The 14,400-nt window shown below is 41.3% G+C and overlaps 1 protein-coding gene across 2 annotated transcripts in view; it reads right to left on the minus strand.

Moving 5' to 3' along the window:
- The window catches only part of tecpr2 (tectonin beta-propeller repeat containing 2), a 34,315-nt gene that overhangs the window by 18,759 nt on the left and 1,156 nt on the right, over positions 1-14,400 (minus strand). The window contains exons 2-10 of one of the 2 annotated variants that reach the window (XM_061894858.1): positions 6,815-6,898; positions 6,589-6,729; positions 6,392-6,520; positions 6,194-6,325; positions 5,946-6,103; positions 3,944-4,094; positions 3,716-3,868; positions 3,035-3,167; positions 2,768-2,961 (exon numbers count right to left, since the gene is read on the minus strand). In XM_061894858.1, the coding sequence (XP_061750842.1) occupies positions 2,768-2,961; positions 3,035-3,167; positions 3,716-3,868; positions 3,944-4,094; positions 5,946-6,103; positions 6,194-6,325; positions 6,392-6,520; positions 6,589-6,729; positions 6,815-6,886 (1,263 nt within the window). In that variant the 5' untranslated portion in view covers positions 6,887-6,898. The remainder of the gene's footprint in view (positions 1-2,767; positions 2,962-3,034; positions 3,168-3,715; positions 3,869-3,943; positions 4,095-5,945; positions 6,104-6,193; positions 6,326-6,391; positions 6,521-6,588; positions 6,730-6,814; positions 6,899-14,400) is intronic. The other variant, XM_061894859.1, reaches the window with a different exon arrangement.

Genomic DNA, 14,400 nt, shown 5'->3' on the forward strand with positions numbered 1-14,400 from the left:
TAGCATAAGCCATTTTACATGGGGATTTCAACACCTCCAAATTTGGTCATGAAAACTACAACTAATATAAATGTCACAATCGAACAGCTGGTGTGTAATAAATACAATACTGACAGCATTAAGTGTTAATACGATGTGAGTTTGGATGGATACTTTTAGGTGAGTACATGGTATTTCTTACACTCTAATCCACAATGTGAGTTTTGATGGATACTGTCAGGCGGGTACATGGTATTTCTTACACTCTAATCCACGATGTGAGTTTGGATGGATACTGTCAGCCAGGTAGATTGCATTTCCTACACTCTAATCCATAATGTGAATTTAGATGGATACTGTAAGGCAGGTAGATAGTATTTTCTACACTCTAATCCACAATGTCAGTTTGGATGGATACTTTTAGGTGAGTACATGGTATTTCTTACACTCTAATCCACAATGTCAGTTTGGATGGATACTGTCAGGCAGGTAGATTGCATTTCCTACACTCTAATCCACAATGTCAGTTTGGATGGATACGCTCAGTCAGGTAGATAGTATTTCCTACACTCTAATCAGCGATGTGAGTTTAGATGGATACTCTCTGTCAGAGAGATAGTATTTCCTACACTCTAGCAGCAATGAACAAGGACCCTGGTTCTCAAATGGGGGTACGCGTACCCCTGGGGGTACTTGAAGGTGTGCCAAGGGGTACGTGAGATTTTTTTTTTTAAATATTCTAAAAATAGCAATGATTCAAAAATCCTTTATAAATATATTTATTGAATAATACTTCAACAAAATATGAATGTAAATTCATAAACTGTGAAAAGAAATGCTACAATCCAATATTCAGTGTTGACTGCTAGATTTTTTTGTGGACATGTTCCATAAATATTGATGTTAAAGATTTTTTTTTTGTGTGAAGAAATGTTTTGAATTAAGTTCGAGAATCCAGATGGATCTCTATTACAATCCCCAAAGAGGGCACTTTAAGTTGATGATTACTTCTATGTGTAGAAATCTTTATTTATAATTGAATCACTTGTTTATTTTTCAAACATTTTTTTTTTTTTTTCCAAATAGTTCAATTGATCTCATTTTTTCAACAAAAAATGCTTTGCTCTGATTAGGGGGTACTTGAATTAAGAAAATGTTAACAGGGGGTACATCACTGAAAAAAGGTTGAGAACCACTGCTCTAATGCACAATGTGAGTTTAAATGGATACTGTCAGGCGAATATGTCATATTTCCAAACTCTAATCACCAATGTCAGTTTGGATGGACAATGTCAAACGAGTGCGTCATATTTCCTACACTCTAATCCATTGTGTCAGTTTGGATCGATGTCAGTTTGGATGGAGACTGTCAGGCGAGTATGTCGTATATCCTACACTCTAATTCACAATGTAATGGATACCGTCATACAGGTAGATAGTCAAAACCCTGTTTCCGTATGAGTTGGGAATTTGTGTTAGGTATAAATATAAACGGAATACAATGATTTGCAAATCCTTTTCAACCCATATTCAATTGAATGCACTACAAACACAACATAATTGATGTTCAAACTCCTAAACTTTATTTTTTTTTTGCAAATAATTAACTTAAAATTTCATGGCTGCAACACGTGCCAAAATAGTTGGGAAAGGGCATGGTCACCTTTTCTTTTAACAACACTCAATTAACGTTTGGGAAATGTGGAAACTAATTTTTGAAGCTTTGAAAGTGGCCAGTCTAGTACCCACACTTTTTTTGTGAAGCCACGCTGTTGTAACATGTGGCTTGGCATTATCTTTCTGATACAAGCAGGGGCGTCCATGAGAACGTTGCTTGGATGGCAACATATGTTGCTCCAAAACCTGTATGTAGCAGATGTGTAAGTTACCCATGCCCTGGCCACTAATACACCCCAATAACAATCCGGATGGTTATTTTCCTCTCTGGTCCGGAGGACACAACGTCCACAGTTTCCAAAAACAATTTTAAATGTGGACTCGTCAGACCACAGAACACTTTTCCACTTTGCATCAGCCCATCTTCAATGAGCTCGAAATCGGCACATTTCTGGGTGTTGTTGATAAATGGCTTTTGCTTAATTAACATGGTAGATTTTTAACTTACAGATACTGACAGAGGTTTTCTGAAGTTTTCCTGAGCTCATGTGGTCATAACCTTTACACACTAATATCGGTTTTTGATGCAGTACTGCCAAGGTCACGGGCATTCAATGTTACGTGCAGTGATTTCTCCAGATTCTCTGAAATTGTTGATGATATTACGGACCGTGGATAATGAAATCCCTAAATTCCTTGCAATAGCTTGTTGAGACCTATTTTTCTTAAACTGTTTGACAATTTGCTCACGCGTTTGTTCACGAAGTGGTGACCCTCGCCCCATCCTTGTTTGTGAATGACTGAGCATTTAATGGAAGCTGCTTTTATACCCAGTCATGGCATAAACCTGTTCACAATTAGCCTTTTTACCTGTGGGATTTTCCAAATAAGTGTTTGATGAGAATTCCTCAAATTTCTCTGTATTTTTTGCCACATGTGCCTGCATCAAATTCCAAATGAGCTAATATTTGCAAAAAATAAAGTTTTCCAGTTCGAACGTTAAGTATCTTGTCTTTGCAATCTATTCAATTGAATATAAGGTAGGTTGAAATGGATTTACAAATCATTGTATTCTGTTTTTATTTACAATTTACACAATGTCCCAACTTTACTGGTTTTGGGGTTTGTACATATACTTCACAATTGAGTTGATGATTTCTTTAATTATCACCTCATCCATCTCCTGTGCCTCCTCTGCTTCCTCCCCGTCTTCTTCTCCCTCCTGGCCGTGCCTTGTCCGCAGAGCCCCACACTCCACGATGATGGCCATGGTTCTGATTGGCTGAGCCGTCTCCACACATCCGGTGGGCGGTAGGATGTTGGGCGGGGTCAATGGGGAGGACAGACGGACGGGGAAGTCTGACTCTTGGGGAAAGACAAAAGAAAGATGAGGTCCCACCAGTATCTCCCGTGTTTGAACTCCAAATGGCGCACTTACGGGCACTGACGGCTCCCTCCGGCCTGTCTGAGAGTCGGATCAAATCTCTGTCTCCTTTCAAAATGAAGATCTCATTGTCACAACAGGACAAAGACACAATGTCGCCACTGCTTTCCAAGGCTCCCACTAGAACCTGAACACAGCAACAGAGAGAGAGAGAGCTTACGGACATGTTAGCATGTTTGACTGGACGTGACACTCGATGACCAGGTCTACCCTGGTACCTCCTTCCGGCTGTAAATGCCTGGAACATCTGACCAGGGAGGCGGCCAGGAGGCATTGGTAATAGATGTCTGAGTCAACATAACTGGCTCCTCTCTATGTGAAGGAGAAGAAGTTCTACTCAAACTTCTTCGTGATTTTGCTCTTTCAGTCACGATCCAAAGCTGGTGACCATAAGTAACAGTAGGAACGTAAATTGACTGGTAAATTAAGAGCTTTGCCTTCAGGCTCAGCTTTCTCTTCCCCGTGACGGTCTGCCAGTACCGCAGACGGAAAAACTAAGTAGATATTCTTAACCTTCCTGCTAAAAATGGCATTGTTGACGGTCCAGACACTGGTGAAGCACCGGGACCATTTGAAAAGTAGAAACCTCTGTACCCCCTGCAGTTGATCAACGGAGCCCAACATTCCAAACACCAGCAATGAACAAGGACCCTGTTGTGGGTGAGATGCTAATACCTCATTAATGTAGTCCAGGACGTAGACACTGTATTCGTTCCAGCTGAGGATCCAGCCTTCTTTGAGGAAACAGCTGAGCAAACCCAGCTGCCGCTCTGCTGGACGGTACGCCCCGATCGGACCCGCATGAGGAAATGTCTGGAAGTGAGGAATCTGAGAAGCAGCAGCAATAACATAAAAAAGAGATGGTAGCGAGCCCTGCTTCGTTATACCAGACAAGTAGGGTACCTGAGCACTGAAGAGACCTTTCAGCAGCTTGGTGTCCACCACATGACCTCTGACATCCAACCTCCACAGTCTGAGACCAGGACGAGCTGCAAACACTTGCAGGTCGCTCTGTTTGCAAAGGGCCGGCATGAAACACGCCCCGAACCTGCCGCTGCGGGAAAACACATTCAGGTGTCCTGGGCGGTCATTTTTCACTGCAGAACCTTGGCTTTGCTACACACGCATGCCAGAGTCCCACGCGGTGCACACACGTACTCCAGGTATATAAACTTAAAAAACGTACATAAATATGTGACGTGTGTGTACACCTAAAAGTCAGGTGTGTAGACAACTTTCTGTACGTGATGTGTGTGTACACCTTAAAGTTAGGAGTGTAGACAACTTTCTGTATGTGACATGTGTACACCTAAAAGTCAGGTGTATAGACAATTTTCTGTACGTGACAGTTGTGTACACCTAAAAGTCAGGTCTGTAGACAACTTTCTGTACGTGACGTGTGTGTACACATAAAAGTCAGAAGTGTAGACAACTTTCTGTATGTGACATGTGTACACCCAAAAGTCAGGTGTGTAGACAATTTTCTGTATGTGACATTTGTGTACACCTGAAAGTCAGGTGTGTAGACAACTTTCTGTATGTGACGTTTGTGTACACCTAAAAGTCAGGTGTGTAGACAACTTTCTGTATGTGACATGTGTACACCCAAAAGTCAGGTGTGTAGACAGTTTTCTGTATGTGACGTTTGTGTACACCTAAAAGTCAGGTGTGTAGACAACTTCCTGTACGTGACGTGTGTGTACACCTAAAAGTCAGGTGTGTAGACAATTGTCTGTACATGACGTGTGTGTACACCTAAAAGTCAGGTGTATAGACAATTTTCTGTATGTGACTTTTGTGTACACCTAAAAGTCAGGTGTATAGACAATTTTCTGTATGTGACGTTTGTGTACACCTAAAAGTCAGGTGTGTAGACAACTTTCTGTATGTGACATGTGTACACCTAAAAGTCAGGTGTGTAGACAACTTTCTGTACGTGACGTTTGTGTACACCTAAATGTCAGGTGTGTAGACAACTTTCTGTACGTGACGTGTGTGTACACCTAAAAGTCAGGTGTGTAGATAACTTTCTGTACGTGACGTGTGTGTACACCCAAAAGTCAGGTGTATAGACAATTTTCTGTATGTGATGTTTGTGTACACCTAAAAGTCAGGTGTGTAGACAACTTTATGTACGTGACGTGTGTGTACACCTAAAAGTCAGGTGTGTAGACAATTTTCTGTATGTGATGTTTGTGTACACCTAAAAGTCAGGTGTGTAGGCAACTTTATGTACGTGACGTGTGTGTACACCTAAAAGTCAGGTGTGTAGACAACTTTATGTATGTGACGTGTGTACACCTAAAAGTCAGATGTGTAGACAACTTTCTGTACGTGACGTGCGTGTACACCTAAAAGTCAGGTGTGTAGACAACTTTATGTACGTGACGTGTGTGTACACCTAAAAGTCAGGTGTGTAGACAACTTTATGTACGTGACGTGTGTGTACACCTAAAAGTCAGATGTGTAGACAACTTTCTGTACGTGACGTGTGTGTACACCTAAAAGTCAGGTGTGTAGACAACTTTCTGTACGTGACGTGTGTGTACACCTGAAAGTCAGGTGTGTAGACAATTTTCTGTACTTGACGTGTGTGTGTACACCTAAAAGTCAGGTGTGTAGACAACTTTCTGTACGTGACATGTGTACACCCAAATGTCAGGTGTGTAGACAATTTTCTGTATGTGACGTTTGTGTACACCTAAAAGTCAGGTGTGTAGACAACTTTCTGTACGTGACGTTTGTGTACACCTAAAAGTCAGGTGTGTAGACAACTTTCTGTACGTGACGTGTGCATACACCTAAAAGTCAGGTGTATAGACAACTTTCTGAATGTGACTTGTGTGTACACCTAAAGTAAGGTGTATAGACAATTTTCTGGATGTGGCGTGTGTATGTACAGTACCTCTTGCGGGGTTTGGCGCCCAGCTGCAGGACTTCCTGTTTCTGGGTGCAGTAGAGCAGAGACCGGTGCAGCGTTGAGACGAGCAGCACCTGGCGACTGTAGTCCAACTGGACCACGCCGCTCGACTCCTGCAACAACAGCACAGGCGTGCACGTGCCCTGCGCGCGGTGTGCACGTGCGTGCGGTCAGGCAGGTTGCGGCGCCGCCCAGTGCTCACCCGGAGGTTACCTGCAGAGTTGTGCCGTCACCTGATCCAAGTCCAGAGCAGAGAAGACCACGCGTCCTCGGTCATCCCCGGAGAAGAGCTTCATGCCGTTGGTGCTCCAGACCAGCGATGTCACCGTCCCCTTGTGCAGACCCTCCACGTCCAGACGCCTCAGCTGCGGACAGGACAGCCGTCACGTCTTGCTACTTCCTCACCTCCCGCTCTCCAACATGTCCCCCACCTGTTTGTTGCGACCCGGAAGCGGGGATACCAGCTGGAAGACGGCCACGTGGCCTGACGCGGTTCCCACGGCGACCAGGTCATCAAAGCAGCTCAGCAGCTTCACGGCCGTGATGGCGTCAGCCTTTCCCTGGACACACATACACACGTGACGAGCACCAGACTGGCGGCCATTGCGGCAGAAGAGACGTCTCCAACCTCCAGGCTGTACTTGTTCATGTGCGCCAGGCGGCGACAGTACAGGTACAGCATGCCGATGCTGCTGCCCACCGCCACAAAGTCCCGGCTGCTGTCCACCGCCGTCAGGTAGACCAAAACCGAGCTGAAACCTCTCTGCACCTGTAGGACAGGCCACAACCTTAGCACCATCTGCTGGCCATAAACGCTATCTACATCATTCACCAGGACCACTTGTCAATCATACTTTAGTGGGGATTGCGTGCAGCAGGTGCTGAAGGGTGCAGAACTCCTTCAGGGCGGACGGCTGGCTTGCCATATTTCTGCACGGCTGCAAACATGTACAACGTGTCAGGACTTTATTGACAACTACAAGAAGCCATGTCTGTAGAACTGGCGGCTGACTGCACCAATGCTGCAGCTGAAATGGCTGTTGGAGAACGGCAGCCAAACTGAACCAAGAAGGGCTCAAGTAACGGAATCCATGATTCTTAGCTTTAAACATGCCAAATTAGCTACCAAGCTATATGACTCTGAGTTGTACGGCTGCAATATTAGCTGAAAAGTTAACATACCAATGTTAGCATGGTATGAGCCAACATTGGTATGAGTCAGGTACAGAGTTATATGACTCTGAGGCGTACAGCTGCAAAATTAGCTAAAAAGGTTAACATACTAATGTTAGCATGTTAACATGCTTATGTTAGCATGAGTCGGGTACAATGTTATATGACTCTGAGGCGTACAGCTGCCAAATTAACTAAAAAAGTTAACATACTAATGCTAGCATGTTAAAATCCTTATGTTAGCATGCTATCAGTGAGCATGAGTCAGGTACAAAGTTATATGACTCTAAAACGTACAGCTGCAAAATTTGCTAAAAAGTTTAACATACTAATGCTAACAGTTAGATTATGTCAAGAATTTGACTCTGAGGTGTATGGCTGCAAAATTAGCTAAAAAGTGTTAGCTTGTGTCAAGTACAAAAGTGGCCTAGTAGTTAGAGTGTCCGCCTTGAGATCGGTAGGTTGTGAGTTCAAACCCCGGCCGAGTCATACCAAATACTATAAAAATGGGACCCATTGGGGGTTTAATCACCAAAAATGATTCCTGGGCGCGGCCACTGCTGCTTAAAGCTGCTGCCCACTGCTCCCCTCACCTCCCATGGGCATGTGCAAGGCCAAGGGGATGGGTCAAATGCAGAGGACAAATTTCACCACACCTCGTGTGTGGTGTGTTGGTGACAATCATTTTAACTTTAACTTTAACTTTGAGGTGTACGGGTGCAAAATTAGTCAAACACGTTAGCACACTAACAGAGGTGGGTAGAGTAGCCAGAAATTGTACTCAAGTAAGAGTACTGTTACTTTGGAGATTTATTACTCAAGTAAAAGTAAGGAGTAGTCACCCAAATATTTACTTGAGTAAAAGTAAAAAGTATGTTATGAAAAAACTAATCAAGTACTGAGTAACTGATGAGTAACCTGTTTGTTTAATGATTACGGCAACAAATAATGCACAAAAACATAAAAATAGCAATGAGCAAATTCAGAGCCAGGAATATCTCTTAAGCAACTAAAACAATAATATATATTAAATAATACTACATTAAAATAAAATTAAAAATAAGGCACATTGAGCCACAATAACTTGACAGCACCATGGGTTTAGTAGACATTGATTGATTGATTGATTGATACTTGTATTAGTAGATTGCACAGTACAGTACATATTTTCATACAATTGACCACTAAATGGTAACACCCCAATAAGATTTTTAAAGTTAATCAATTACTTAATAAATGACCAAGTCGAGGTGATCTACCTCATATATACATATATCATATACATACACACACATAGCATATACTGTATATATATATATATATATATATATATATATATACACAGTATATAATTTATATTATTTTGCCGTTTTTGTTCACATGTTAAAGGTGTTTTAATGAATATACATGCATGTTTAACATATAGATTTCTATTTTTCATGAAGACAAGAATTTAAGTTGGTGTATTACCTGATTCTGATGACTTGCATCGATTGGAATCAGACAGTATGTGCTGTAACGTCCACGTTTTCAAATGGAGAAAAAAAAGTTCCTCCTTTCTGTCCAATACCACATGAAACTCGTTGGTTTTTGGCATCTTATTAGTCCAGCTTCCATATTCGTTTTTATACACTTTACAAGAAATACATTGGCGGCAAACTCCGTAGTTTGCTAGCTTGTATGCTCTGGCTTTCGGAGACCCTTATTTTGTTAGCGCAGGCGCGATGGAGCGGCACTTTTATTGTGAAGACAGGAACTGTGCGATTAGTCTTTAGGCTTTCGACGGGAAGTACGGTTGAAATAAAAAGTGTCTTTTTTCCTTTACACTTTTGATTGATTAAAACTTTTATTAGTAGATTGCACAGTACAGTACATATTCCGTACAATTGACCACCCCAGTAAATTTTTCAACTTGCTTAAATCGGGTTTACGTGTGACGGTCATGTGACCGCTTGGCTCTGTTTGATTGGTCCAACGTCACCAGTGACTGCATGTGATTGGTGAAACGCAGGCATGAATAGATCCTACTTTGAAAAAACAAAACAAAAAACATTAATAGATCGATAAAAAAAAGTAGCGAGTAGCGAGCTGAATGTAGATAAATGGAGGAGAGTAAAAGTAGCGTTTCTTCTCTATAAATATACTCAAGTAAAAGTAAAAGTATGTTGCATAAAAACTACTCCTAGAAGTACAATTTATCCCAAAAGTTACTCAAGTAGACGTAACGGAGTAAATGTAGCGCGTTACTACCCACCTCTGCACACTAATGACAGCATGCTAACATGCTAGCAATAGCAAGTTAACAGTTAGCATATGTCAGATATCAAGTTATATGAAGCAGGTGTACGGCAGCAAAATTAGCCCAAAAAAAGTTAGCATATTAGTGATAGCATGCCAACATGCTTACATTAGCATGCTAACAGTTAGCGTGTGTCAAGTATATGATCCTGGGGTGTACAACTGCAAAATTAGCTAAAAAGGTTAGCTTGTGTTAAGTACCAAGTTATATGACGGAGGTGTACGGCTGCGAAAATAGCCTAAAAAAAAGTTAGAACTAACATGCTTGCAATAGCAAGGTAAAGGCCTACTGAAACCCACTACTACCGACCACGCAGTCAGATAGCTTATATATCAATGATGAAATATTAACATTGCAACACATGCCAATACGGCCGTTTTAGTTTACTAAATTGCAATTTTAAATTTCCCGCGAGTTTTTTGTTGAAAACGTCGCGGAATGATGACGCGTACGCGTGACGTCACTGACTGTCAGGAAATATTAGCAGCTGCACCAGTCGCGGCTAAAAGTCGTCTGCTTTAACCACATACAGTAATTACACAGTATTTTGGACATCTGTGTTGCTGAATCTTTTGCAATTAGTTCATTTAATAATGGAGGCTATAAAGAACAATGCTGTTGGTGGATAGTGGTGGATTGCAGCTGTCTTTAGCACAGAGACACAGCCGATGTTTCTTTGTTTGTTGTGAAGCGGAGCGGTCAAGCGAACATGTTTTCTCTACGTCAACCAGCATGTTTTTGGATGGGGAAATTGTGATATATAACTTACCGGAGAAATCATTGGATTATTCGTCATCCTGCAGCAGCGGCAGCTGTGAGCTTGGCTCCTCGGCTTCCCTCTCTGAGACACTTTGTGTTCACCGCAGCCATCCGACCTCGAGGTTTGTCTTTACAATCTTTTAAAAAATTTTAAATCTCACTAAAACACTATTAAAACAATAAGCAGATAAGGGATCTTCCAGAATTATCCTAGTAAATGTGTCTAATTACATCTGAAACGCTCACACTGCCGTCGCCCGGAGCCGTCGCTTTTTTTCCCCTTTCTATTCCTTCACTATCAATATCGTAATTCACGAATCTTTCATCCTCACTCAAATTAAAGGGGAAATTGTCGATTACTTGGTCCGAATTGCTCTTACTGCTGGTGGCTCCCATTAAAAACAATGTGAATATGTGTGGGGCCCTGCAACTCGTGACGTCACTCGCACATACTTCCGGTACAGGCAGGGCTTTTCTATTAGCGACCAAAAGTTGCGAAATTTATCGTCGATGTTCTCTACTAAATCCTTTCAGCAAAAATATGCCAATATCGCGAATTGATCAAGTATGACACATAGAATGGACCTGCTATTCCCATTTGAATAGGAAAATCTCATTTCAGTAGACCTCAACAGTTAGCACAGCTGAGATAGGCTTTTTCTATTCCTTCACTATCAATATCCTAATTCACAAATCTTTCATCCTCACTCAAATTAATGGGGAAGTTGTCGCTTTCTCAGTTCGAATTGCTATTACTGCTGGTGGCTCCCATTAAAAACAATGTGAATATGTGTGGGGCCCTGCAACTCGTGACATCACTCGCACATACTTCAGGTACAGGCAGGGCTTTTCTATTAGCGACCAAAAGTTGCGAACTTTACCGTCGATGTTCTCTACTAAATCCTTTCAGCAAAAATAGGGCAATATCGTGAAATGATCAAGTATGACTATAGAATGGACCTGCTATTCCCGTTTGAATAAGAAAATCTCATTTCAGTAGGCCTTTACAGTTAGCACAGCTGAGATAGGCTTCAGCGACCCCCCGCGACCCTAAAAAGGGACAAAGCGGTAGAAAAAGGATGGATGGATGTGTCAGGTACCAAGTGATATGACAGAAATGTACAACTGCAAAATTAGCTAAAAAGGTTAGCATGTGTCAAGTATAATCTACATTAAAAAAAGTAAAATAGAAACTATAAATATTTAATACGATTAAAATACTAAAAAAAAAATTTAAAAAAATGGGCCTATCTAAAACAACTTTAATTAATCTAAAAAAGGAAATCTTTTTAAAGGTTTTTGTATTTTTTAACCTCTTTCCAAGATTGTATTTATTGGGGTTTGACTTTAAAACATCAACTTGCAACACAACAATATTCATAGTCATTTCCAGACGGGTATATTTCATAAATATGTCAAATTAAATCCCTTCTTTTGTATATGTGCTCACTTTGGTCTAATGCAGGGGTGTCAAATGTACGGCCCGTGGGCCGGATCAGGCCCGCGAACAGGTTTTACCCGGCCTGCGGGATGAGTTTGCTAAGTATACAAATTAACCTGAAATTTTTGAATGAAAGAAACAGCTTTTCTACATGTGTCTACTGGATGTTGCAATAGCAATTCTTTGTATCTATGTAGATGATGGTACATATGTACAAAATAAACCACATGATATTAGTACATCATTCGAGGAAAATGATCCAACTACATACATGGCATTCTGTCATTTGATTTTGATATTTTTTTATCCTGATTCATTGAAAATGAACACCATTGAGTTGACTGATGAACATTATCACATCATTCATTCAGGATATAAATAACGACAAATAAAGATAGAATACTATTAACTGCAACATGTAAGAGTAAAAAAACAACAACATTATGATTTGTACATTTTCAGAATGTGCTTCTTCTATTTTTAAACACAAAAAAAAATCTGAAGGTGTCTTTATTTTTAAGTTATCATGCAGGGATTTTTCCAGTCCGGCCCACTTGGGAGTAGATTTTTCTCCACGTGGCCCCCGATCTAAAATGAGTTTGACACCCTTGCTCTAATGTCTGGGACCGTATTTCCACTTCTGTTCATTCCAAGTCAACATCCATGTTTATCATTATCCCAATGGGAGAATTCGGGTATCACTTTAAGAAATCGACTTTCATGTTGCATGCAACACGACAATAATAACCGATTTCATAATTTCGTGAATGCCCTCACTTTGGTCTCTTTTCTGTGAGCGTAGTTCCACTTCCGGCCATTGCAAGTCAACTTCCACGTGTCAATGGCCATCAACATGTCGGATGTTGACCATGTTGTAGGCCAGTGTTTTTCAACCTTTTTTGAGCCAAGGCACATTTTTTGCGTTGGAAAAACGCAGAGGCACACCACCAGCAGAAATCACAAAAAAAACGAAACTCAGTTGACAGTAAAATGTCGTTGTCGCAATTGTTGGATATGACTTTTAAGCATAAGCAAGCATGTATCACTATAGCTCTTGTCTCAAAGTAGGTGTACTGTCACCACCTGTCACATCACACCCTGACCTTTTTTGTATTTTTGGCGGTTTTCCTGTGTGTAGTGTTTTACTTCTTGTCTTGCGCTCCTATTTTTTGGGCATTTTTCTGCAGCAGTTTCATGTCTTCCTTTGAGCGATATTTCCCGCATATACTTTGTTTTAGCAATCAAGAATATTTCAGTTGATTTTACTTTGTGATGAGGTGGCGACTTGTCCAGGGTGTACCCCGCTTTCCGCCCGATTGTAGCTGAGATAGGCTCCAGTGTCCCCCGTGACCCTGAAGGGAATAACCGTTAGAAAAATGGATGGATTATCCTTCTTTGTGGGGACATTGTTGATTGTCATGTACGGATGTACCTTGTGGACGCCGTCTTTGCTTCCCAGTAAATCTTTGCTGTCGTCCAGCATTCTGGTTTTGTTTACTTTGTAGTTCAGTTTTAGCCTTCCCTAAGCTTCAATGCCTTATCTTAGGGGCATTCACCTTTTGTTTATTTTTTTGTTTAAGCATTAAATACCTTTTTTACCTTCACACTGCCTGCTGCTGTTTGCTACATCTACAAAGCAATTAGCTACCGGCTGCCACCTACTGATATGGGAGATTATTACACGGTTATTCTAGACAACACCGACACTCAACAACAACACATCATTTGCAGACTACAATTACTGGTTTGCAAAAAAACATTTTTTACCCCAAATAGGTGAAATTAGATCATCTCCCACGGCACACCCGATCGTATCTCACAGCACAGTAGTGTGCCGCGGCACAGTGGTTGAAAAACACTGTTATAGGCACAATACCAATGTGAGCAATTTGTATAATGCGCAATCTTTTTGCAAATTGCTTCCAGCTATATATTTGAATAATGTGTGGTGCACATTTTGCAAATCAATGGGTGCAAATACATGTTTTTGGTGTCAAAATAATTTATTAAATACTTATGTAAATCTATTCATTTGTAGTCGGGACAATATAACTGAGTATTGCCCTCAAATCAGTCCAACCCTAACCCTAACCACTATACAGTGTACATCCATGACTAAACTACTGACTAAACTACTACCACAACTTGGTTTATTATTTATAAAATATAAAAATGTAGGGTTACTGACTAAAACAGGGGTCTCAAACACGCGGCCCGCACCTTAGTATGAAAATGTAAATGTTGGTGCAGCCCACGAGTTTTAAATGAATGGCGCCTTACATGGTTATATTTGTATACCCTCGATTTTACCGGGAGACTCACAGTTTTCAGTGCCCCTTAAGGAGTAATCATTCTCCGGAATTTCACTCAAATAGCAATAGTAAGGGGTCACCGCGGAGGCGCTGTCTGTAACGTCCTTTACAACCTGTACAAACAGCATGGCGGCCCATTTACATGATGTATTTGGCTTCTGGAGACAGTAAGAGATTGAAAGACAAAGTTGGTCAACTGCCACACAGGTCACACTGAGGGTGGCCGTCTAAACAACTTTAACACTGTTACAAGTATGTGCCACACTGTGAACCCACACCAAACAAGAATGGCAAACACATTTTGGGAGAACATCCGCACCGTAAAACAACATGAACACAACAGAGAAAATACCCAGAATCCCATGCAGCCCTAACTCTTCCGGGCTACAATATACACCCCGCCCCCAAATCCGCCCACTATTGTAGCCCGAAAGAGTCCAGTGGCCCGCAGGTAAA

The sequence above is a fragment of the Nerophis ophidion genome, linkage group LG03, assembly GCF_033978795.1.
Source record: "Nerophis ophidion isolate RoL-2023_Sa linkage group LG03, RoL_Noph_v1.0, whole genome shotgun sequence".
Lineage (NCBI taxonomy): Eukaryota > Metazoa > Chordata > Actinopteri > Syngnathiformes > Syngnathidae > Nerophis > Nerophis ophidion.